General features: G+C 40.9%; 1 protein-coding gene and 1 long non-coding RNA gene across 3 annotated transcripts; one reads left to right on the top strand and one right to left on the bottom strand.

Moving 5' to 3' along the window:
* The first annotated feature begins 2169 nt into the window (after window positions 1–2169).
* Window positions 2170–13428, top strand: LOC110950318 (mucin-2-like). Its single transcript, XM_051952076.1, has 10 exons — window positions 2170–2196; window positions 2812–2903; window positions 3017–3098; window positions 3176–3386; window positions 3490–3615; window positions 4899–5016; window positions 5089–5227; window positions 5325–5429; window positions 5535–5561; window positions 13408–13428. The coding sequence occupies exons 1-10, from the start codon at window positions 2170–2172 to the stop codon at window positions 13426–13428; spliced, it is 948 nt and encodes a 315-aa protein (XP_051808036.1).
* A 1408-nt stretch (window positions 13429–14836) lies between these two features.
* LOC127534980 (uncharacterized) lies at window positions 14837–18410 on the bottom strand. 2 transcript variants are annotated; one of them, XR_007943620.1, is made up of 3 exons: window positions 18334–18410; window positions 17200–17397; window positions 14837–14922 (listed from the first exon to the last, which is right to left on the bottom strand). It is a non-coding gene; the product is annotated as an uncharacterized LOC127534980 (long non-coding RNA). The 2 variants fall into 2 exon arrangements; XR_007943619.1 differs by lacking the exon at window positions 14837–14922 and adding an exon at window positions 16028–16113.
* Between the last annotated feature and the right edge of the window lie 8933 nt (window positions 18411–27343).

The following is a 27343-nucleotide window of genomic DNA, read 5'->3' as shown; positions in this document are numbered from 1 at the left end:
GCTTGTGTCCGGAGTTTCCGTTTGTTTTCAATTTATGTATCATTGTTTAACAAAGCTTAAATGTGTTAGTCTAGTTCGATACTATAATATAATGTTAGTATGACGTGATATGAAAATTTATTCATGAGGTCCGCCTTCCTCTCATAGACCCCCATGTTATTCCAAAAAGCGCCGGTCGCTGCCGACCAATCAAGTTCGAGCTTCAGCTTTGTCATGCTGTCAATCAACGGTTATGCGCACAGCAAGCAAGCCCATGCAGAGGTGGGCGAGCTACTCACTACGCAACCGCGAGCACATTTGTTTTGCTTGTGGAGGAGCTGAGAGAGCATCAGGGATCAACAACTTCCAGAAAAGTTACCAATCCCATGGCTTGTCAGGCCAAGAGACTGCAGGACGTTTTTTGGCTCGGGGTGCTCGCGTCGCTCCCCGACCATGGCCTCCATAGCCCGCCTGACGGCTTCGTTTTGATGCCCGACCTCTGGAGGAAGATGTTGGGGCGTCTGGGACATACTCTTCATCAGAGGAGTCATGCAATTCTGAACTCCAGATAGAAATAAATAAACAATGTAACACATATACACGCGTAAATGCACTAAGTTTGATAAACAACATCATCGAGAGGGATACACGAGTGTAATCACATATTGAAACTTTACTCGTTCGTCCTAGCAGATTCATGTTATTTTGGTATTAGGACAAGTTAGACTCAATACAGAATTCGAACGTAATTCCTTTATTATTTACTAAATGCAGAGGAGTGGAAAACAGCAAAACAGGCAAGATGCTGCAGCACTCCGGGCACTCCTCTCAGATACTGCGCGTGCACGAATAAAGGGGCGACATCAGAGGGAGGGTGGGACCAACAGTGTTTTGGGAGACGCTGCGATTCAAACTCCGGACACGAGCTTTAAGTGTTCCTGAATTAACTCATCAACTGCAACTGTACAGCAGCTCAGTTTCAAACATTTCTCTTGCTGACATTAATGTTTTCCCAAAGATTAACATTAAACACAGATGCTTTGTGACACAGACAGATAAGGATGAAGAGATTTTGACAGCATTCTATTCATGGGTGTGATCTGCATAGAGTCAAAACCCACAAAGCTTGACGTGCAGAATGGATCTGTCACCCCTCCTAAACTGCAAACATCCAGTGAAGTATAATACATGACCTTGGCAGTGTGGTTGCAGTTGCCTCCAGTAACCCCATCAGGACAGGCACGACCCAGCGACCATGAGAGGAGTCAGGATGCTGCTTGAATGGGTGATACCATGGCTCACCCTCAGCCTCGGACTATCAGCAGCCACCACTGGTATGTAAACCAATGGGACAGAATGTGAGCTAAGATGAGACCTTATCAAACCGTATAACCCTGCAGTGTCTGTTAGGCACTGAGTGTCTATTAGGTATAAAAGGCCACATCCTGTGAAGAACAACTGATCAAATGTAGGAGGTTCTTCTATTTGTTTCTTGTGTATACTGGATGATAGAAATGTAAATACAGTCTGCTTTTGTCTCACTCTATAATAGTGTGCAGTTATGAGCTAAACGTTTTTTTTTTCTTTTTTCAGTTACGATTCAGACAGTGACCAAAATGCCAGTAGTCACAGGTAATAATTAGTTTTTTTCAAAGATAAAACTAAACTAAACTTTAAAAAAGCAAAACATTTACACTACAAACTGCTGTCTAAGGAAAGTTTTTGCTCCACAAACTAGAGCTGAGATCCTCTCACAATGGCCAGTTGTGCAGCATATGGGGAAACTACCACTTCATGACTTTCGATGGAGATTTCTTCGATCTTCCACTCACTTGCAACTACATCCTGTCGCACCAGTGTAAAGGCAGCTATGACAGTTTTAACATTCAGCTCCAGCAACAGGAGATAAATGGTGTTGTCACTATTAAGAAAGTCTTGATGAAGCTGGATGTAGTTTGGGTGGAATTAACCAGCGATTCCATTAAAGTCAATGGCAACCCGTGAGTTTGTTTGGATAATCTCACTTTTAATTACCAGCTGGGTACGTTAACTGTTAATTTTTAATCATGAAACTGTTATGATTTCTTTGTCCTCTCTAGTGTCGATATGCCATTCAGCGAGACTGGCATTTCAATCGTAAAAACTGCTGAGTCCTATGTTCAAATCGAGGCAGATCTGGGTTTGGTCGTCATGTGGAATCAAAAAGATTCCCTCTGGGTATGTGTATTCACAGTTTTTGTTTGTCTGTTTGTTATGGGTTTTTTTTTAAAAAAAAACCTATTTAAATTATACATTTTTGTATATGACCTGACTGGACTAGTCTGTAATAAATGAATTATCTTGAGCACTATTTAAAAGATTACCAAATTGAATTAGGTGATTTTAACATTTCTTTTAGCCCATGTTAAATCAAAATCTAGTTGTGTAGGTCCAGTGCTTTTCTAAAGGGCATGTCAACAATTTATTTTTTCTGGCAATGCTGTTGTGATGGGAAGGTCTACAAAAATCAAATACTACCAAGGTTAGTGTAACAGTGTGTCACTAGTGTGTTAAAACATATATTTTGTATACTTTAGAAAGGTTAAAGAGAACAGTGTACAATCACTGTTTAGAGAGGCTTGATTATTCGTACACGGAGACAGCAGTTGACAAACCAAACTTCAGATGGAGTTTTTAGATTTAAACAAATCTTGTTGTTCCTATATGGCTGAACACAAAAAGCTGCACCAGACACTGTGCACAAAGGGCATCTGAAAAAAAAATGTAACACTGGGGGATTTCATCTTAATATCTGTGGTTGAATTTTTTTTTAAAATTCTAACTGTTTTTTAGATTGAGCTGGATGCAAAATTTAAGAACCAAACATGTGGCCTGTGTGGCGACTTCAATGGAGTCCAGATTCATGATGAGTTCATTCAGTCAGGTAAATACAAAATGTTGATGTTTAAAACTAACCGAAACACTCAAATCAGTCTTTAAACTTGATAAAACATCCCTTTTCTCTTCAAACAGAGGATTCTGTAAATCTTGAACTGTATGCCTCACGATGGAAAGCCAGTGGTCCCACTGACAGCTGTGAAGAAACAGCCTCTTTATCCAAACAGACTTGTGCAAAGCAGGTATGCGAAAAAATGTTTGCTTTTAATGACTTCATATTGTTTAGGTACTGTTTAATAAGATATACTGTTGCCCACAGACAAAGACCTGTGAGAACCTGCTTACTGGACCAGCATTCCTCAGCTGTCAAGACCTGATTGACACCAACTCCTTTATTAAAGCCTGTGAGGAAGACTTGTGTTACTGTAGCAGCAATGCTTCATGCTTGTGTTCGACAATATCAGAGTACTCCCGGCAGTGTTCTCATGCTGGCGGGAACCCACAGCAGTGGAAGACCGCACAACTATGCGGTGAGAACAGGAATAAGATTTGTCCATTCTCAAGCTTTGATTTTGTTACTTTAGTTACATCTCAATCTGTGTTTCTAAATTTACATTTTTGTGTGCTGAATAGCAAAAACATGCCCCTTCAACATGGAGTATAAGGAATGTGGTAATCCGTGTACTGACACCTGCAGCAACCCACAGGGAAGCCGAACGAGTGATGAGCACTGCATAGATGGATGCTTTTGTCCATCCGGTAAGTTTCCTGGATTTAACATCCCTCAGTAATTTGAGGTGCTGAGTTATCTGAAGCAATAGTTTGTTACTCGTTTTCATCAATATCAGTGTCGGAAAAGTTGTAATTTCACAGAGAGTTACTTGTTCGAATTATTTCTTGACCAAAAATAGACATCAGTGTGTCCTCTCTCTGGGTTCTCAGTCTATTCAATTGTGGGGAAGGGCGAGGTTCCACCTTAGGATACCTTCACATTTCACCATTTTACCAGTCAAAACTTTGGACACACCTTCTTATTTAATGTTTTTTCTTTATTTTCATGACTATTTACATTGTAGATGCTCACTGAAGACATCAAAACTATGACTGAACACATGGAATTATGTAGTAAACAAAAAAGTGTGTAATAAATCAAATCATGTTTTATATTTTAGATTCTTCAAAATAGCTACCCTTTGTTTTCATTACTGCTTTGCACACTCTTAGCCTTCTCTCAATGACCTTCATGAAGTAGTCACCTGAAATGGTTTTCCAGCAGTCTTGAAGGAGTTTTCAGAGATGCTGAGCACTTGTTGCCTTCACTCTGTGGTCCATCTCATCCCAAACCATCTGGATTGGGTTCAGGTCAGGTGACTGTGGAGGACAGGTCATCTGACGCAGCACTCCATCACTCTCCTTTTTGGTCAAATAGCTCTTAGACACAGCCTGGAGGTGTGTTTGGGGTCATTGTCCGGTTGAAAAATAAATAATTGTCCAACTAAATGCAAACCTAATGGCATGTTACTGCAGGGTACTGTGGGAGCCATGCTGGTTCAGTGCCTTCAATTTTAATTCCATATTTGTTTATTCATAGTTTTGATGTCTTCCGTGAGAATCTACAATGTACATAGTCATGAAAGTAAAGAAAAACCATTAAATGAGAAGGTGTGTCCAAACTTTGGACTGGTAGTGTACGTCAGATATGTTCAAATAATTTTATACACCTTTATGCTAATGACACTGTTATTTCACTCTCCTATTCTGATATATTAGAAATTTAGAACTCTGCATAGTCCAATTTCAACCTGGTTCAAAACTATTTCATACCAACAAACTTGTTTTACATAAAAAAAATACTCAAAATAGTGTTTGGTATGTTATATATTTGTTCATATCCTTTTGACCTCAACATTATTTTTGACGATGGGCCATGTCTTGAGAAAGTTGAATTTACATTTGCAGCGCATGTACGGCTCTCTTACAGGGTTGTGTAAAGCAACTTATTGTTGGCTTAAAACTAAGTATGTCATCATGTTCTTCCCAAGGGACCGTCTTTGATGACATCACGCAAAGCGGGTGTGTCGCTGTGAACCAGTGCTCCTGCTTGCACAACGGTCAGCGATACGACCCTGGGGAGTCGTACTCAAAAGCCTGTCAAAACTGGTAACTTTTGCATTCACAGCATGCGTTTATAAGATGGTTTGTGCAGTTGGCATTACTGACCTCTGTTGACAGCACCTGTTCTCGGGGTCAGTGGAACTGTCAGGATGTGGACTGTCCTGGTGTCTGCTCCATACGTGGCGGCTCTCACTTCTCCACCTTTGATGATAAAACTTACACTTTCCATGGAGACTGCTCTTATGTGCTCTCCAAGGTATTTATTCTGTCCTTTAACTGAGAAAGAAAATGACAGCAAATGTAAATAATAAAATAAAGTGTAATTAAGTGTATTTTTCTCTTCTTGACTATAGGAAACTAATGGGACTTTCAGTGTCCTTGGGGACTTGGTTGAATGTGAAAAATCAAACAGGGCAACTTGCCTGACAACAGTCACTCTACGACGACACGAGAACACAGTAAAACATATTTAAAGGCTCATTTATGTTGTTCTCTCCATCTAATATATGTTGGACAGCATTCAGATAGCGTTTCCTGATGTATCACCTCACTTTGACCTGCAGGTGGTTGTAGTCGAAGCCAGTGGGCAGGTTTTACGCAACAAACAGGTCTCTCAGCTTCCATTTTTCACAGGTGAATTTCTTTTATGGAGTCACAACCCATAAGCGAGTTTGCTCAAATTGAAACAACTGATTTTGGAGGAAAACATTTTTTTTCTTCACAGATGAAGTCACAGTCTTCAAACCATCTACATTCTTTGTTGTAATCAGCACCACCTTCGGGCTTCATCTGGAGATTCAGCTCGTACCAACCATGCAGGTCTACATCAAAGCCAGTACTTCCATTAAAGGGAAACTCAGCGGTGTGTATTAAATCTGGAGCAGAACTGATTAAAGTGTAAAGAAGGAGCATTTTGCATTTACTATTTTATTGACTAATAAATCAATGTGTCATTTTCTTTATTCAGGTCTTTGTGGAAATTTTAATGATGTTGAAAATGATGACTTCAGAGCAAGAAACGGACTAATTGAGGGAACAGCTGTGACATTTGCCAACACATGGAAGACCAAAACAAGCTGCCCTGATGTGACAGACATAGTTGCACACCCCTGCGATTTGAGTGCAGACAGAGGTAGGTTACAGACATCGTGCTCTAGGTTTTAGAGGACTGCACACACTGATGCCAAATGTGCTTTCAAGGTTGAGTTATGCAGTTATTTCTTTGCCACTAATGTTGAAAAACTCTCAACAGATTGTAATTCAAGTGGTTTGAGAGGAAACTACACCACCTCTTGGCTACATTTTGAGGCTTTATAATACATCTCGTGATCTGAAATTTGAGCAAATCACAATGTTTTTCTCTAAGAATACATGAGTGCAGGATGTGATTGTGCCAACGGTTAGACAGAGGACTTTCTCTCAGAACAGTGGAATTTGAATCCTTTTAATTCTACTTTTTTAGCATGACAGTGAGTCAGTGGGGTTACGCTGAGAGCTGAGGGTGAAGTTACACTTTAACAACACTCTTTGCAGTGCTCTACCAGTGAACATGTCTATTTCTCTCTGCAGAACAATATGCCAAGCACTGGTGCTCCAAGTTGTCAGACCCAGATGGGATTTTTTCAGAATGCCACTCTGAAGTAAACCCAGAAGACTATCAAGACGTAAGCAATGATTCCTGTTCCTATTGCGTGCAGCCTAATGCGTGTGTACATATTTGTTTTATTTTGCTTCTTAATAAAACTACATTTTAGTGTCTCATTTCACTTGTTGCTGCTCTTTTGTGCAGACTTGTATTTACGACAGCTGTGCCTGCGAAAAGAGTGAGGAGTGCATGTGTGCTGCCATTTCCTCCTATGTCCATGCATGTGCTGCTGCAGGTGTCATCCTGGAAGAATGGAGGGCCAGCATATGTGGTAGGTTTAATCCAAAGCAATTGATGGTGGACTAACTTCAGTCTGTCTGTCTTCAGTGTTTATTCACTGAGTGAATAAACACTTTTCTTCTCTCAACAGACAATTACACAGAAGTCTGTCCTTCTAATTTTGTGTACGACTACCAGATGACAAGCTGCGGCCGCACCTGCCGCTCTCTTAGCCAATCAGATTTGACATGTGAGGTTAACTTTACCCCGCTCGATGGCTGCGGCTGTGCTGAGGGAACTTATCTAAATGAGAAGGGAGAGTGTGTGTTGGCGGAACGATGCTCCTGTCATGTCGGTGACATAATTGTGCGCTCTGGAAAGGTCATTACGGTGCACGGACAAACATGGTGAGGATTTCAGTGTTTCCTGTGAATCAAAGCTGAACATTATTAACATAATTAGTTTACTGATGGGAAACAGACAAGCAGAGAGTAGATGAAAGAGAAACCCTGTGAAACCTTGAGCAAATTGTCTGTCATTTGGGTTATCTGAAGTACAGTTTTCATATTAAGCATAATTCTTCATGTGCAGTGAAATTAGGGCCCGAATATCCCGAATATCCGAATATTCGTTCGCTACGGCAGTATCCGGATATTAATTTTGGTATCCGAATATTGCCCCCCACTATGTGATCACCCCCTCCTCCCCCCAGACGAAAATAGGAATATTCGAAGCTTGTCTCTTCCCTTCGCCTTCGGCCCACTTTGGCTCATCCCGCCGCGTTCGGCTCATCTTGGCTCATCCATTCGTGTTCGTTACCACCACCTGAATGGCCAGGTGACTGCCGACTCTGACGTCACGTTTCACTTTGTTGCGTAAACACTAGACAAGATGCTGAAGACCTCTGCTGTTTGGGAATTCTTCAGTTTAACTGAAGACAAAACGAAGGCAGTGTGCAAAATTTGCGTCCGAGAGACCAGACAAATGGATCCAAATACTCAGGCCATCTCCGCCACCCTCCCCCTCCGTTGGATGTTACGGGGCGGAATGAATATTCGGATATTTGTCTTTAATCGGGCCCGAATATCCAGAGACCAGAAACCACTATTCGGACCAGTCCTAAGGGAAATATTCTGCTTTCTGGCTTCAACTGTTCATGGCAGCATTATTGTAGCAATTGATGTAAAACTGAATGCTAGTCTATACTTGTGCCAATAAAATTGTACGTTAATCTGTAATGTGTTCACAAATCTATAAGTGATTTCAGATTTGAACTTGTGTAAAAAAATCCCCCACTGTACCCACAGTACTTTCTGCAAGTGTGATTTAGTGAAGCAGATGTTCTTGCTTCTGGTTTTCCTGCAAACAGTGTAAATAAATATACACAACGGCACATATAATTAAATATTTCATTTATCCCAAAGGTAACTGCTGGTGGAAATGTAAGTGAACTGTTAAATATGTTTCCATTCTTTGCCCACTTTTCTTATCTTGCCTATCTTTCTATGCATTGCAGCTTCTGCCATGGTGGAAAATTGGACTGTAAAGGAAGCCACATAAGTGAAAGTAGGTTCAAAACACTGTTATCATCGATAGTAAAGCGCAGCATTAGCATCAGCAAACATGCAGTAATGTCCTTTGTAACACGTTGTCGCTGTCATCAGCATGCACTGCTCCAATGGTTTTATTCAACTGCTCAAACGCAAAGCCAGGTGACACCGGATCCGAGTGCCTAAACAGCTGCCAGACACTGGACACAGAATGTGTAAGAGTGGGATAATGGTTCATGACTACCGTTAGATATTCTAGTCATGTGTACACAGAATCACATGTTAAATAATTACTGTTGTGCTGCGTAGGTCAGTACACAGTGTATCTCAGGCTGCGTATGTCCTGAAGGCCTGCTGTCAGATGGTAAAGGAGGCTGTATTAAGAAGGAGGACTGCCCATGTCTGCATAATGGAGAATCCTATAATCCTGGGCAATCAATCACTGTGAGATGCAATACATGGTGAGCCTTTTATGGTGCAGTATATATATGTTAATATTCCTGTCTTTCATTTAATTAGCTGTCACTTCGCAGTTGCTTTTAGAACTGTGGATAATAAATCTTCTTTATTTTAAATCTTAGCACATGCAAAAGCAGACAATGGGAATGCACAGATCATGAATGTGATGAAACCTGTACCATATATGGAGCGGGGCATTACACCACTTTTGATGATAAGAAATTTAGCTTTAATGGGGACTGTGACTACATCGTCTCTCAGGTATAGTACAAAGCTATGTTCAATCTTTCTGACTCGTCAAGTCCGTCTTGTGATACTGACCTAAGATTCTTTCAGGATTATTGCGGAGATGAAGACAAAGGCTCCTTCAAGCTGCTGACTAAGAACGTGCCCTGTGAAACCACTGCAAACATTTGCTCCATGAAAATCAAGCTCTATTTAGGGGTACGTAACTATGGAAGCTAAGTGCATCCACAAATGAAAAAAACTGATTTTATCTAATAGTTATGAGAAAAAGGTTAAGGTGGTCAGTAATTTATATGCGTTAAAGATTAGGGTTGATTGTTCTGTTTGATCCAACATATTGAATTTGACCTTGATTATCCTTGTAAATGGTAAAAGTCTTCAATGTGAGAATCAGATGTAAAGTTTTACATAAGACAGAAATTATACACCAATCAGCCACAACATAAAAGCGCTTTGCACTGTGATAAGATTATTCATGTTATTCATTTGTCAGTGGTTTCAGTGCTGTGGCTAATTGGTGAAATGCTGCCATTGATACAGTGTGTTGCACTGAAGGCAGCAGCATGGACCGTGTTTCATATGTGCTTCCATTTTTAGAAAAATCACAATTAGGAAATGGATTGTTTTGGGGAGGTTTTTTGGTGAATTCAACACACATCCACATGAACTCTGCTTTATTCATTTCAAATTCTGTTTTAAAAATGATCAAAATGGCTTTGCAGGATTCCAAATAATCGTGCTTTGTTTCTTTCAGAATAATGAAATTCTCCTGTCAGAAGAAAATGCCAAGGTTATCAAACAAAGCAAAGGGGAGGACATACCCTTTAAAGTCCACACTATGGGTTTATATGTTGTCATTGAGGCAGAGAATGGTCTTGTTCTCATTTGGAATAAGAAGACAACACTCATGATCAGACTCAGCAACAAATTCAGGGTGGGTGAGCACAAATTCAGGTTGTCAGATACTTGATAATTTGATAATTTTACAGACCTAATAAGTGTCATTTTATCCCAGGGCAAAGTCTGTGGCCTGTGCGGGAATTACGATGGGAAAATCAAGAACGATTTGACCACAAGAAACAAAGAAGTGGTGGTTAAACCGCTTGATTTTGGAAACAGCTGGAAAGTGCAAACTAAATGCCCAAATGCAAAGACTCAACAAAATCCCTGCAATCTGTACTCGAATAGGATGGCATGGGCAACTAAAAAGTGCAGCATTATCACGAGTGAAGTATTTGCTGCCTGCCATTCAAAGGTAAAAAAAAAAAACTAACTGGCAAGCATTGTCACATGACAAATAATCTCAAAGTCACTGTAACTAGTAAATTGTGATTTCTGTCGCTGCAGAATGTAGTTAGCAATCTACTTTTCTTACATTTGTAATGTCATCTTTTAAACAGGTGGAAAAAGGACACTATTATGATGCTTGTGTGAGAGACTCATGTGCCTGCAATTCGGGGGGAGACCGTGAGTGTTTCTGTTCCGCTGTAGCCGCCTACGCAGCAGCCTGTAATGAGGCTGGAGCCTGTGTGAAATGGAGAACACCCACCATCTGCCGTGAGTTTGTTCTTCTTATTTTGTATATGTTATGTGCAGAAACTGAGAAAAAATACAATGTATGATGTGTCTGTACCTTCAATATATGCAAGTATGAGTATCTTGTTATTACAAAAATTCCATGCACAACTGTGCAATACTTTATCTTGTTAATATTCCTGTCTTTCATTTAATTAGCTCTATTCTGTGATTTTTACAACCCTGATGGAGAGTGTGAATGGCACTATAAGCCTTGTGGAAAAAAATGCATGAAGACATGCAGGAATCCATCAGGAAACTGCTACAATCAACTTCCAGCATTAGAAGGTATACATGATGAAAAAGGGCTCATATGTGCATTTTCAAGGTTAGAATTATTCAGCGAGAGGCTACTGACAATGCATGCTCTTTTCCATTAAAATTTATAATGTGATCTTGATTACGTTTTAAATTCAGCTGTTTATTGATGTGTTTCCACGACTCAGAATTGTTCACAAGGCTGAGGTGAGATTTTGTGCCTGCACCCATTCTGTGCCAATTTTGCAATTTACAAAGACATTTTACTTTTTAAGGCTGCTATCCAACTTGCCCACCTGAACAGCCTTATTTGGAAGAAGTCTCTATGAAGTGTGTGTCAAAGGAGGAATGTGGCTGCTATGATGATGAAGGGAAGCATTATACAGAAGGGGACCCCATGCCGTCAAAGAACTGTCAGAGCTGGTAGGGCACTTCCCAACATACAAATTCCTCACTTGGTGCAAAGATTCATAATAACTTTTATAGAGTCTCTGAAAAAAATTAATTGGGTCGTGATATCATAGTGTCACGACTATTTTATCTGGTATTAAACCAAATTAAATGCTGCATAAATTTAAATAACAAAGAAATAAGGTAATACCGAAAATATTCACAATAGCACAGAAACATAGAGTAAGTAAATGAATTTTGTTCTTAAATTTATTAAAGATAAACCTTTCTTCTCTTGTTTCTCTTTCAGTTCTTGCAACTCAACAACCAAGGTGTGCAGCAATGATGTCCAAAGTAAGTAGAATAAACAACGTTATGCTTATGACTGTTGCTTGAATTGATTGTTGTCACTAAGAAATGTAGCATACAGATTTATTAAGACAACAATGTGAAGATGTCGAAACAATAATTTCTGCAATGTGCTTCTTTTGCAGAATGTTTTTGCTTATATAATGGTCAAACATACCACTATGGAGAAACAGTCTATGATACCCATGATGGAGATGGAACCTGTATCACTGCTGTTTGTGGAGAAAATGGAAATATGACCAGAGACATGAAGCCTTGCACTACTACTGCTCCAACAACGACAACAATTTTTGTCTTTAGCACAACTGGTAAGAACAAGACACTCAAGATCACAAAGCCTAGGTGTTTGTTCTTATAGGATTTGACCCTAGTGAGGAAAACTAAATGCTTTGGTCTCATTTTTTGTCCCACAAATCACCACAGAAATACCCATCACAACAACTCAAAAGACTCCTAATGCTACAACGGAGGCTGTTACAACTGCTTTGACCTTCTCAACCCCAATGTCCAAAACAACAACACTGCCATCGTTCTCAACAACTCTATCTACAGAAACCACCGTTGCTACAGGAAAACCTACCACAAAAGCCACAACAACCGCTGAATCCACAACAGTCACAGAAAAGCCCTCTGGAACAACAGCAACAACCACCACTGCAAAATCTACCACAACAACCACAACCACAGAAAAACCCACTACCACTACAACTATTGAATCTACAACAGTCACAGAAAAACCCTCTGGAACAACAACAACAGCAGCAGCAACCACCACAGTAATGGCAGAAACATCAACAACTGCTGGCTGCATTGTTTGTACATGGACAAAATGGATAAACAACCATTACCCTGACTTCGGCGCCGACGGTGGAGAATATGAAACCATTCAAAGCATTACTGATCCAGATCTGAGTCGTTGTACAAAACCCCTGGAAATACAATGTAGATCTGCAGATTTGAAAGATGTACCTTTGAAGGACCTAGGGGAAAAAGTAACATGTAGTCCAACAGATGGACTGATCTGTCATAACAGAGACCAGTTTACACGTAAATGTTCAGATTATGAAATACGAATCAAGTGTTGTCGTGACATTTGTGGAACAACAGCAGCACCAACCACCGCAAAACCTGCCACAACAACCACAACCACAGAAAAACCCACTACCACTACTACTGTTGAATCCACAACGGTCACAGAAAAGCCCTCTGGAACAACAGCAGCAACAACCACCACAAAATCTGCCACAACAACCACAATCACAGAAAAACCTACTACAACTACTACTACTGAATCCACAACAGTCACTGAAAAGCCTTCTGGAACAACAGCAGCAACAACCACCACAAAACCTGCCACAACAACAACTATAGTCACCGAAAAACCCACCACAACTACAGCGACCGCAAAACCATCCACAACAACTACAATAACAGAAATAACCACAACCACTACATCTTTTGAATCCACAACAGAAAAACTCTCTGGAACAACAGCAGAAACCACCACTGCAAAACCTACCACAACAACCACAACAACCACAACCACAGAAAAACCCACTACCACTACAACTCTTGAAACCACAACAGAAAAACTCTCTGAAACAACAGCAGCAACAACTACCACAAGACCTGCCACAACAACCACAATCACAGAAAAACCTACAACCACTACGACTCTTGAATCCACAACAGTCACACAAAAGCCCTCTGGAACAACAACAACAGCAGCAGCAACCACCACAGTAATGGCAGAAACATCAACAACTGCTGGCTGCATTGTTTGTACATGGACAAAATGGATAAACAACCATTACCCTGACTTCAGCGCCGACGGTGGAGAATATGAAACCATTCAAAGCATTACTGATCCAGATCTGAGTCGTTGTACAAAACCCCTGGAAATACAATGTAGATCTGCAGATTTGAAAGATGTACCTTTGAAGGACCTAGGGGAAAAAGTAACATGTAGTCCAACAGATGGACTGATCTGTCATAACAGAGACCAGTTTACACGTAAATGTTCAGATTATGAAATACGAATCAAGTGTTGTCGTGACATTTGTGGAACAACAGCAGCACCAATGACCGCAAAACCTGCCACAACAACCACAACCACAGAAAAACCCACTACCACTACAACCCTTGAAACCACAACAGAAAAACCCTCTGGAACAACAGCAGCGACCACCACTGAAAAACCTGCCACAACAACCACAACCACAGAAAAACCTACTACCACGACAACTCTTGAAACCACAACAGTCACAGAAAAGCCCTCTGGAACAACAGCAGAAACAACCACCACAGTTACAGAAAACACTAGCAGAACAGCGACGACAGAAAAACCCACCACAACAACCTTGGAAGTTGTTACATACACAGTACAATCCAGTACTACAGCAACGCAATCAACAGAAGCTCAAGTTAAAATTACAGCTACAACAGTCACAGAAAACGTCTCTGGAACAACAGCAGCAACCACCACCACAAAACCTACCACAACAACCACAATCACAGAAATAACCACAGCCACTACATCTTTTGAATCCACAACAGAAAAACCCTCTGGAACAACAGCAGAAACCACCACCGCGAGACCTACCACAACAACCACAAGCACAGAAAAACCCACTACCACTACAACTCTTGAATCTACAACAGTCACAGAAAAGCCTTCTGGAACAACAGAGGCAACAACAACCACAAAACCTGCCACAACAACCACAGTCAAAGAAAAACCAACTACCACTTCAACCCTTGAAACCACAACAGAAAAACTCTCTGAAACAACAGCAGCGACCACCACTGAAAAACCTACCACAACAACCACAACCACAGAAAAACCCACTACCACTACAACTCTTGAAACCACAACAGTCACAGAAAAGCCCTCTGGAACAACACCAGCAACCACCACCACAAAACCATCCACAACAACCACAATCACAGAAATAACCACAACCACTACATCTTTTGAATCCACAACAGAAAAACCCTCTGGAACAACACCAGCAACCACCACCACAAAACCATCCACAACAACCACAATCACAGAAATAACCACAACCACTACATCTTTTGAATCCACAACAGAAAACCCTTCTGGAATAACAGAGGCAACAACCACCACAAAACCTGCCACAACAACCACAGTCAAAGAAAAACCAACTACCACTTCAACCCTTGAAACCACAACAGAAAAACTCTCTGAAACAACAGCAGCGACCACCACTACAAGACCTGCCACAACAACAACCATAGTCACTGAAAAACCCACCACAACTACAGCGACAGCAAAACCATCCACAACAACTACAATCACAGAAATAGCCACAACCACTACATCTTTTGAATCCACGACAGAAAAGGTCTCTGGAAAACCAGCAGTAACAACCATCACTGCAAAACCTGCCACAACAACCACAATCACAGAAAAACCCACCACCACTACAACTTTTGAATCCACAACAGAAAAACCCTCTGGAACAACAGCAGCAACCACCACTGAAAAACCTACTACAACAACCACAACCACAGAAAAACCCACTACCACTACAACCCTTGAAACCACAACAGTCACAGAAAAGCCCTCTGGAACAACAGCAGAAACAACCACCACAAAACCTGCCACAACAACAACCATAGTCACTGAAAAACCCACCACAAAGACAGCGACTGCAAAACCTTCCACAACAACTACAATCACAGAAATAACCACAACCACTACATCTTTTGAATCCACAACAGAAAAACCCTCTGGAACAACAGCAGAAACCACCACCGCGAGACCTACCACAACAACCACAATCACAGAAAAACCCACTACCACTACAACTCTTGAATCTACAACAGTCACAGAAAAGCCTTCTGGAACAACAGAGGCAACAACCACCACAAAACCTGCCACAACAACCACAGTCAAAGAAAAACCAACTACCACTTCAACCCTTGAAACCACAACAGAAAAACTCTCTGAAACAACAGCAGCGACCACCACTGAAAAACCTACCACAACAACCACAACCACAGAAAAACCCACTACCACTACAACTCTTGAAACCACAACAGTCACAGAAAAGCCCTCTGGAACAACACCAGCAACCACCACCACAAAACCTTCCACAACAACCACAATCACAGAAATAACCACAACCACTACATCTTTTGAATCCACAACAGAAAAACCCTCTGGAACAACACCAGCAACCACCACCACAAAACCATCCACAACAACCACAATCACAGAAATAACCACAACCACTACATCTTTTGAATCCACAACAGAAAACCCTTCTGGAATAACAGAGGCAACAACCACCACAAAACCTGCCACAACAACCACAGTCAAAGAAAAACCAACTACCACTTCAACCCTTGAAACCACAACAGAAAAACTCTCTGAAACAACAGCAGCGACCACCACTACAAGACCTGCCACAACAACAACCATAGTCACTGAAAAACCCACCACAACTACAGCGACAGCAAAACCATCCACAACAACTACAATCACAGAAATAGCCACAACCACTACATCTTTTGAATCCACGACAGAAAAGGTCTCTGGAAAACCAGCAGTAACAACCATCACTGCAAAACCTGCCACAACAACCACAATCACAGAAAAACCCACCACCACTACAACTTTTGAATCCACAACAGAAAAACCCTCTGGAACAACAGCAGCAACCACCACTGAAAAACCTACTACAACAACCACAACCACAGAAAAACCCACTACCACTACAACCCTTGAAACCACAACAGTCACAGAAAAGCCCTCTGGAACAACAGCAGAAACAACCACCACAAAACCTGCCACAACAACAACCATAGTCACTGAAAAACCCACCACAACGACAGCGACTGCAAAACCTTCCACAACAACTACAATCACAGAAATAACCACAACCACTACATCTTTTGAATCCACAACAGAAAAACCCTCTGGAACAACAGCAGAAACCACCACCGCGAGACCTACCACAACAACCACAATCACAGAAAAACCCACTACCACTACAACTCTTGAATCTACAACAGTCACAGAAAAGCCTTCTGGAACAACAGAGGCAACAACCACCACAAAACCTGCCACAACAACCACAGTCAAAGAAAAACCAACTACCACTTCAACCCTTGAAACCACAACAGAAAAACTCTCTGAAACAACAGCAGCGACCACCACTGAAAAACCTACCACAACAACCACAACCACAGAAAAACCCACTACCACTACAACTCTTGAAACCACAACAGTCACAGAAAAGCCCTCTGGAACAACACCAGCAACCACCACCACAAAACCTTCCACAACAACCACAATCACAGAAATAACCACAACCACTACATCTTTTGAATCCACAACAGAAAAACCTTCTGGAACAACAGAGGCAACAACCACCACAAAACCTGCCACAACAACCACAGTCAAAGAAAAACCAACTACCACTTCAACCCTTGAAACCACAACAGAAAAACTCTCTGAAACAATAGCAGCGACCACCACTACAAGACCTGCCACAACAACAACCATAGTCACCGAAAAACCCACCACAACTACAGCGACAGCAAAACCATCCACAACAACTACAATCACAGAAATAGCCACAACCACTACATCTTTTGAATCCACGACAGAAAAGGTCTCTGGAAAACCAGCAGTAACAACCATCACTGCAAAACCTGCCACAACAACCACAATCACAGAAAAACCTACCACCACTACAACTTTTGAATCCACAACAGAAAAACCCTCTGGAACAACAGCAGCAACCACCACTGAAAAACCTACCACAACAACCACAATCACAGAAAAACCCACTACCACTACAACCCTTGAAACCACAACAGTCACAGAAAAGCCCTCTGGAACAACAGCAGAAACAACCACCACAAAACCTGCCACAATAACAACCATAGTCACTGAAAAACCCACCACAACGACAGCGACTGCAAAACCTTCCACAACAACTACAATCACAGAAAAACCCACTACCACTACAACCCTTGAAACCACAACAGTCACAGAAAAGCCCTCTGGAACAACAGCAGAAACAACCACCACAAAACCTGCCACAACAACAACCATAGTCACTGAAAAACCCACCACAACGACAGCGACTGCAAAACCTTCCACAACAACCACAATCACAGAAAAACCCACTACCACTACAACTCTTGAATCTACAACAGTCACAGAAAAGCCTTCTGGAACAACAGAGGCAACAACCACCACAAAACCTACCACAACAACCACAGTCAAAGAAAAACCAACTACCACTTCAACCCTTGAAACCACAACAGAAAAACTCTCTGAAACAACAGCAGCGACCACCACTACAAGACCTGCCACAACAACAACCATAGTCACCGAAAAATCCACCACAACTACAGCGACAGCAAAACCATCCACAACGACTACAATCACAGAAATAGCCACAACCACTACATCTTTTGAATCCACGACAGAAAAGGTCTCTGGAACAACAGCAGTAACAACCACCACTGCAAAACCTGCCACAACAACCACAATCACAGAAAAACCCACTACCACTACAACCCTTGAAACCACAACAGAAAAACTCTCTGAAACAACAGCAGCAACAACTACCACAAGACCTGCCAAAGCAACCACAATCACAGAAAAACCCACCACCACTACAACTTTTGAATCCACAACAGAAAAACCCTCTGGAACAACAGCAGCAACCACCACTGAAAAACCTGCCACAACAACCACAACCACAGAAAAACCCACTACCACTACAACCCTTGAATCCACAACAGTCACAGAAAAGCCCTCTGGAACAACAACAGAAACAACCACCACAGTTACAGAAAACACTAGCAGGACAGCGACAACAGAAAAACCCACCACAGCAACCTCGGAAGTTGTTACATACACAGTACAATCCAGTACTACAGCAACACAATCAACAGAAGCTCAAGTTAAAATTACAGCTACGACAGTCACAGAAAAACTCTCTGGAACAACAGCAGCAACAACGGAAAAAACTTCCACAACATTCACAATCACAGAAAAACCCATTACCACTACCTCTTTTGAAACCATAACAGTCACAGAAAAGGTCTCTGGAACAACAGCAGCAACCACCACCGCAAAACCTGCCACAACAACCACAATCACAGAAATAACCACAACCACTACATCTTTTGAATCCACGACAGAAAAGGTCTCTGGAACAACAGCAGTAACAACCATCACTGCAAAACCTGCCACAACAACCACAATCACAGAAAAACCCACAACCACTACAACCCTTGAAACCACAACAGAAAAACTCTCTGAAATAACAGCAGCAACAACTACCACAAGACCTGCCAAAGCAACCACAATCACAGAAAAACCCACTACCACTACAACTTTTGAATCCACAACAGAAAAACCCTCTGGAACAACAGCAGAAACCACCACCGCAAGACCTACCACAACAACCACAAGCACAGAAAAACCTACTACCACTACAACTCTTGAATCTGCAACAGTCACAGAAAAGCCCTCTGGAACAACAGAGGCAACAACCACAGCACAACCTCCCACAACCACCACAGTAACAGAAAAACCCACCACAACAAAGTCCTCTCTTGAAACTACTACTTCATCTATTCAGTCTTCAACACCAGGCAGAACAACTGTTTGTTTATGCATCTACAACGGCACAACATTCTTTCGTGGTAAGCAATGTGCCATTGTTTTCAGTTGCTGTTTATATTGTCTTTGCAATATTTTTGTCATCTCTACAAGGGTTCTTCAAAAAAAAAATCAGTGTCAGCCAGAAACAGGGGCTATACTTCCATTTTGGGGCCTAATTGTACATTATAAAGCCTTGTATTACTGTCTACAAAAACTCAGATCCATCCATCCATTCTCTATACACTGCTTTATCCTCATTAGGGTTGCGGGGGCTGCTGGAGCCTATCCAAAAACTCAGATGTTTTTTGTAATTTCTTTTGAAAGAGAGAAAAGCTTCAAGCTGGCATGCTGTTGCTCCAGTATATCGCACTCATCCACACAGCACAGGTGGCACTTCTACACTTCTTGAAGTCAGATGGTGCCAGGCCAGGTAAGTGAGCTGAATGGGGCAACAGTTCAAAGCCACATATGACTGTTTCTGCTTCTGCCACCTGTGCTGTGGTGCATTGTCCTGGAGCAACAGCATGCCAGTTTGAAGCTTTTCTCTCCTTGAAAAGAAGTGGCAAACATTTGAGTTTGTCTGGCTTTTTAGCATACAGTTATGCCCCGAAAATGGGAGTTGCAGCTCTTGCTTCCAGTTGAAGCCGAGAACATTGAGAAGCACCCTCATACACCTGTCCGTTCAATGCAACCTGGCACGTCTAATCACAACAGAAAAGGGTACCTTAACTATAAGGTCCTGTTTATACTGAGATATCACAATCTTCATTCTGAGTTGGCCTGTATTTAGGACCAAGGATGGCATACCACCTCTTAAAAATGTGGTATGCCAACAAACACATTCATTTTGTTCAAAAAAGAGCTTTTAATCCAAACCCATGTAGTACTGACTTAGTGGCTGACTTGCACAATGGAGGGATAAGTGACTGCAGGAAAATTTGGTCATTACCCAGGTCCATGCCCAGCCTTTGGACCAACAAATGCAGCAACTGGAATCCTTCATTTTATTCATTATATTGCTGAGTCAAACTTGATCTTACCATGGACTTACTGTTTAATTATCCACTGTAAAAGCAAAAATGTGACTAGACTTCACAAAAGTTGCATTATAACAATGGTGACATGCTTTTGCCTTGTTTTCCCACATCATTACTCATTTTGATCTCTGCCTTGGTTTTATACTCATGCAGGCAACTTGATCTACAACATGACTGATAAAAGCGGGTGGTGTTACACTGCATATTGCAATGTGACATGTAATGTTGAAAAGCATTCCATACCATGTCAGTCTACTACTCCATCACCTCCTGTGATTACTACAACAAGTTCTGGCACTACAACACCCGTTAGCCAACCAACAACCACAGAGGAACCTCCCACAGAATGCTCATATCTTATTCCGCCAAGGAAGGTATTTGTATTTAGATATATACTGTAATGAAACGAAAATGAAGACAGTTAAAAGAAATATGGAAGCATGGAAAATACCAATACTTTTCCTATGCACTGGTGCTTAACATTAGTCAGAATGGCTTAAGTTTTGCTTCTACTAGCTTGTTTCCAGGCTGACACAAAGTCATTGATTCCTGTTTTGATAAACCATTTTGATTACCATTGGACCTTTCAGTTTTGAGCAACAGCATCTCAGTGAAATGCAACAATACCCAATTCAATTGACATTGATAGATTAATTTAAATCCATAAATTTATGACAGATACAGATATTTTACTTCTTTCTTGTTTAATCAACATTATTTAGCTCCTCCATTTGGCACAGGAATTATGTTCAGCGGAGTTACAAAAAGTAAAAGCAAAAATAATACCTAACGAGTTTTGTCAATGTAATGTAAATTCTAGATGTGTGTGTTATCAAATAGAATTTATGCACCTGGAGGTATCAAATATAAAATGCCTTTCACTAGTAATAGATTGCTAAAAGTCTCAATTTGTGCTTTACAGCATGGTGAATCTTGGAGACCGAACAACTGCACCACAGAAACATGTGACAAAGGTAAAGTAATCAAAGAACATGTACCATGCAAACCGGCACCTAAACCTACTTGTGAAAATGGATACCAACCAGTTCGAGTTTATGATGAAGCGGGCTGCTGTTTCCAGTATGAATGCCAATGTAAGTTCAAATCGAAGCATTTTAAAGTATCGCATTTTAGCAACATCTTAAAACTGCGACACATACGGGCAAAATAAAAAATGTTTTTTTGTTTGATTTAACACTCAGTGTTATCTTGTTCTGATATCTGCAGGTATTTGCTCTGGATGGGGAGATCCTCATTATGTAACATTTGATGGCAAATATTACAGCTTCCAGCAAAACTGTACATACATCCTGGTCAAAGAGATCAACATCAAATACAATTTTACAGTTCTCATTGACAATGAAAACTGTGATGCCTCTGGAACTGTGACCTGCGTTAAAGCCTTGACTGTGCTTTACAAAAACTATACAGTGATTCTTACACAGCAGAGAATACCGAGAACTGTAACCATGGTAAATATCACCGCAACACATTGTCTTAATATATTTAAATAATTTCCATCGATGATTACAGTTAATATGTTTTTCAGCGACAGTAAATAACGTTGCAACTGTTTAGGTGTCCATCAACGGCAAGCGGGTAATCCCAGCCTACTCTAATGAAGACCTCAGCGTCACAAGTGCAGGAATTGAGGTGCATTTGAGCATCCCGGAAATTGAAGCACGCGTGATGTTCAAAGGGATTTCTTACTTCGTTAAGTTGCCATTTTCTCTTTTCCACAACAACACTGAGGGACAGTGCGGTAAGTTGATAGTTGATTACCTGTTAAAACAATATGTTGTAATGTGAATTGGACTTCCTGTTACGTTCATAAATTTAAATATGCATATACGCCAAAAAGCCAAACCTTATAACCACTGACAGGTGAATTGTAACAAATTGATCGTCATGTGGATGCTGCAACCAGTAGTCAAACATTGTTACAGACCAAACGCACCCACCCATGGTAGCAGCATTTCCCAACACCGGTGGCCTTCTCTAGCAGTATGGTGTGGCATGACACACAACAAAAATTGCTCCGGAACAGCTTAAGTAACATAACAAAGTCCTCAAAGCTTCAATCCAGCCTCTAAACTTGCCAGATCTTAATCCAATCTAGCATTCATAGGATGTGTTGGAACATGGAAGCCCCACCCTCAACACAGTACCTGAAGGACTCACCGTTGGGAGACCATTTGATCAAGGACCTTGGTGGTTGTCCTGTTGTATCTGGCATCGGGACATTGGCAGGACATCCCCAGAGGAACTTTTTCCATGACCCAACAGTTCAGGGCTGCTTTGAGGACACAATACTATATAGTTTTAATATTATAGCTGATTGCTGGATTTAAAGACAAGGCGTGGCTATTCAGTAGTGAGACTAATGCCATATAATTGTGTATTATTTAACTTATAATAGAAGAGGATAGATCACGTATGGACATTCTATATTTTATAATTAAAAACTTAAATGCATGCACTACATATACTGTGATAAGATTTCGTAAAAAGGGTGTGTTTTCTCATCTCTACAAAGCACATTTTCTCATTTCACTTTCCAAATTGTGATAGCTAGAACCTCCTTTTCTATACAGGCTTTATGGGGAAAAATATCATTTGTTTTTAATCCATATGGATAAACTGGGAGTGACACTCTGCTAATCATTTGTACCTCAATAAAAACAGTCTGCAAAACATGTTATTTTTAATGTATCACTGCTAGCTAGAATCCCAGAAATACACTGTCTGGATTGGTTGTCACTGACAGGTTATTAGTACGTCTGACAAGGCCAGTGGCTAATGAATGTTTATATCTGGGAATTGAGAAGCCTTTTCCACATGTGTGGTTGTAAAATCTTTCATTTGAATATTTCCTTTCACAAGGAAACTGTGACAATGACCAGAAAAATGACTGCGGATTACGAAATGGCACGATTCATCCGTCATGCTCTGATACGGCCCATGACTGGAAAATATATAATATCACGAAGCCGTACTGTGAAAGGCCGCCTCCTCCAATCCCAACAGTAACACCGACAACGCAAATACCATGCCATCCTGAAATTTGTGAAATTTTGACGAGCACGTAAGAATTTCCAAGATAAATATGAGCACAATACGTCAATTCACTGTGCTGTCTCGACTAATCTCCTTTCTTTTATTTTGGACATTATAAGGGTGTTTAAGGAATGCCACAAAGTAATTGATCCAAAACCGTTTTATGAGGCCTGCAAATATGATGTTTGCCACATGTCTAATCCCAACGTGAGTTGTTCCAGTATGGAGACGTACGCCTCGAGGTGCGGGGACGCATCTGTCTGTGTGGACTGGAGGAATGCCACAAAGGGAAAATGTGGTAAGACAGTATTGTCTTCGTAGAAAACAACCATTCATTTTTACAGACGACAGTTTCTTCACATTATGATGGTAAACCCACTTTCTCTTCTTGCAGAGCTTAAATGTCCAGGAGATAAAGTCTACAAGCCATGTGGGCCGGAGGTTGAACCAACTTGCAATGAGAGGTAATCACATAGGGGTCATTCATACCAAATAGACAAAAATCCAGAAAAGTGGTTGCACCCACCACCTCAAAATTGCTTCATATTTTTTTCTACCATTCTTTGGTACATTTCATTGGGAAAGCCAAAATTTTGAGGTCCTAAACCCTCAAGCCACCACTGGCCATCATATAGACATGCTACGTACTGCCCAGGGGATATGTTTTCTGACTCAGCTGTGGATTCTGTAGTGTCACCTGGTTCACTAACTAAAACATAAGAACAGCTATGATTTGTTCACTATGTTTCCAGCACCAACTGGAAAGAGAAAAACGTCCTTATTGGTATAAGCTGTGGAGAATGAATACAGCAAGAACCACATGTTCATTTTAAGTTTTTCTACATGTTTTCATGTGTATCTTCAAACCTACAAAATTTCAAAAATGTGCCACCTTGTCCACATGGAGTAATTTCAGCCTAAATATGGTGAATTTTGGCAAACGGCCTGTGATTGACAGCTTCCCTAGCCCTCCCTAGGCACATTTAGTGTCCCATAAATGTTTCAAAAAATTGCTTATGACCCAGACAACAAAATCTGACCTATCCTGACCCAGCAGAGTAATGTTAAGTACCTAATAAATGCATTTCATTTTGGAGCTTATTATAATCTTATGCACTTTTTAAATGGTTGTGCCTCAACAGATTTTCATCATAACACTTGTCTGACCACTATATTTTATGCATCTGTATACATTTAAAAGAACTTGAAAATTTGAAGAAGATATATTGAGTACTTCCTGAGTTATTAGGGTTTGACAGATGGATTTTAAAAATTAAGGACCCCCTCCTTCAACAGGCTATAAAATGAAAACCAGTGGGCCTGTGAGGCTGTAACTTTGGGTTTTTCAATCATTTTTACCCTTCTGCAGAATAACAAAAATGAAGACAATCTGAGATGGTGGTGCAACCATCTTTTGTCTATGTGATATGGAATGACCCATAGTTCTGTTTAAACAATACCTGGAATTCAGTAATGTCAGTAGCTTGGAATTAAAAACAAAACAGTGTCTGCAGGTATGCTAGTAATTCTAACAGTCTGCTTGGATTGAGCTAAATGCAAACATTAATATGCTCATTTGCAACTCACATGTCAGCATGCTAACAATACACTGAATGCAAAGTGATGTGGTTTTGCAGGTATTTGGACAAACTGAATGTTAATGTGATGATGTTGCTAGATAAAAAGTTAAAAGGTTACCAAAAATAATTACAATAATCCTGAGGGGAATGAGAATGTCTATACAATTTGTCATGACATCTGATTGTTTGAGATGTTTCACTTAAAGCTGCAAATGTCGACCTCATTAGTGATAGAAAAATCATATGAATGTATGTGCAAAATTTCATTACAACCCATCAAACAGGTCCTGATATGTTTCAGCTTGAACCAGAGGGGTAGATTTTAGACTGAAGAGCACCTGGAGAGCCATGTCTCTTGAATAGCAAGAAAAAAAGCCCATAAATTAGAAACACTGTTGTGCAGGGCTGGGTGTCTGTACTGGATTCCACATATCAATTATCATGTTATTTAAAAAATAATCAAACCTGTAAATTGTCAATTGTCTTCATATTTAGATACAATAAAAAGTACACACAGCAATGCCAAGAGGAAGAAGGTGACCAGATCAAAGTTTGTGGTGGATTCACAGAGGGATGTTTCTGCCCAGAGGGAATGACTTTGTTTAGTTCAGCGACCGACACATGTGTGACCTCCTGTAAGTTCTGTTGTCTACTGAGGTGCAATCTAATGTGAATCTTTGTGGAAAAAAATGAAGATACAGTTCAAATCTTTTTTTTATTGTTGAAGGTTGCATTGGACCTGATGGCCAACCTAAACAGGTAAATGAAGAAGAAGAATGTCTTTATTGTCAATATACAGAGTACAACGAAATTGCTATCGCATACTGATGGGGGAAGCTGCCATGCAAGGTGCTAACCATGGCTCATCAGCAGCATTTGGGTGTTTGGCATCTTGCTCAGGGACACCTTGACATGAGCTCGACAGGCCAAGGATCAAACCAGCGACCCTCTGGTTGCAAGACGGCCACTCTACCCATTGAGCCCCCCCCACACAATATGCTACAATACGTTAAATAAACCCACACATTTTCTCTCTCATATTTGTTGCTGTTATGATATTTATTCTTTTCAATCCCTCAAACAGCTTGGAGACACATGGAAGACCGACTGTCACCACTGTGTTTGCGATAAGGACAGCCTGAGTGTTCAATGTGAGCCTGTCATGTGTCCCACGCAAAAACCAATCACCTGTACCGAGGAAGGACAGGTGTTGGTGAACCGCACAGTGGACTGCTGCGAGAGACTGACATGTGGTGAGTGACTTTAGATTGTAAGCAACAGAATGCTTTAACAGGAGCATGTTGGAAATGGCAACTGATCTTAAAGTCCCTGTAAAATCATGAATTAAACTTCTAAAAACTCTTCTCTGCATACCAAAATTCACATTTGGTAGCTTGGTTTCCATGGAAATAATCCCTCCTTGCCTGAAGGTGACTTAGATGTAACTCAGCAGCATTCATTCTTTGAGAATCTGCAATCTGCGTAGTCCCACTTCTCTATCCATGAACCACTCCCCACTTGCTGCAGCTCAAGCACACCAGTTCATCTACACTACACCAGTTCATCTACACTACACAGTTTTAAGCTGCAGTACTGAAGTTATTCAACCATACATGTTCCAAACCGGAATGCAGATTCCAAACTAGAAAAGCACTCAGAGAGTGCAGACCTCCACCAAGGATAGAGAGGAAAACAGGAAACCCATGCAGTAAAGGATCATGAGCTGGAATCAAACCTGCGTCTCTGACACAGTTCTGTTTACAAATCACCTTCTTAACCAGTTGAGCTATCTGGACACCTTGTTCCAATTTGTTGGCCGACATACTAACCTTTGATGTTTTTGTCATATTTTGGACCACATACTAAAACATACTAAAAAATTCAAAGTGATCCAGAATCCAGGATCCTTTCCGGATTGCCACCAAAATTAAATCAGCTCTTCCTCTTACCATAGTCTACATCCCCTCAAAATTTCATCTGAATCTGCCCAGGCATTTTTGAGTTATCTTGCTAACAGACAGACAGACAGACACACGAATGCCGGGTGTCACATAACCTCCTTGGCAGAGGTAATAACGATGCAGATAGTCCAAAGTCTGTTAACATGATTGGTTCCTCAAGTTTCTTACTTCTAAAGCTTTTGAGACTAGCATTGCTGCACTCCACTTTCAAGATGAAAATGATATGGTATTCACAGCTTTGTCACTCATTATGTCTTCTAGCATATAAAAACAATAAAAACTAGAAAAGCACTTGGAGAGCGCAGACCTCCGCCAGGCCATCTGTTTGTCTGTCTGTCTGTTTGTCTGTTTGTCTGTTTACAGCATAAC

Source organism: Acanthochromis polyacanthus, chromosome 8, assembly GCF_021347895.1.
Source record: "Acanthochromis polyacanthus isolate Apoly-LR-REF ecotype Palm Island chromosome 8, KAUST_Apoly_ChrSc, whole genome shotgun sequence".
Classification (NCBI taxonomy): Eukaryota; Metazoa; Chordata; class Actinopteri; family Pomacentridae; genus Acanthochromis; species Acanthochromis polyacanthus.
This window is presented reverse-complemented; position numbering and strand designations above follow the sequence as displayed.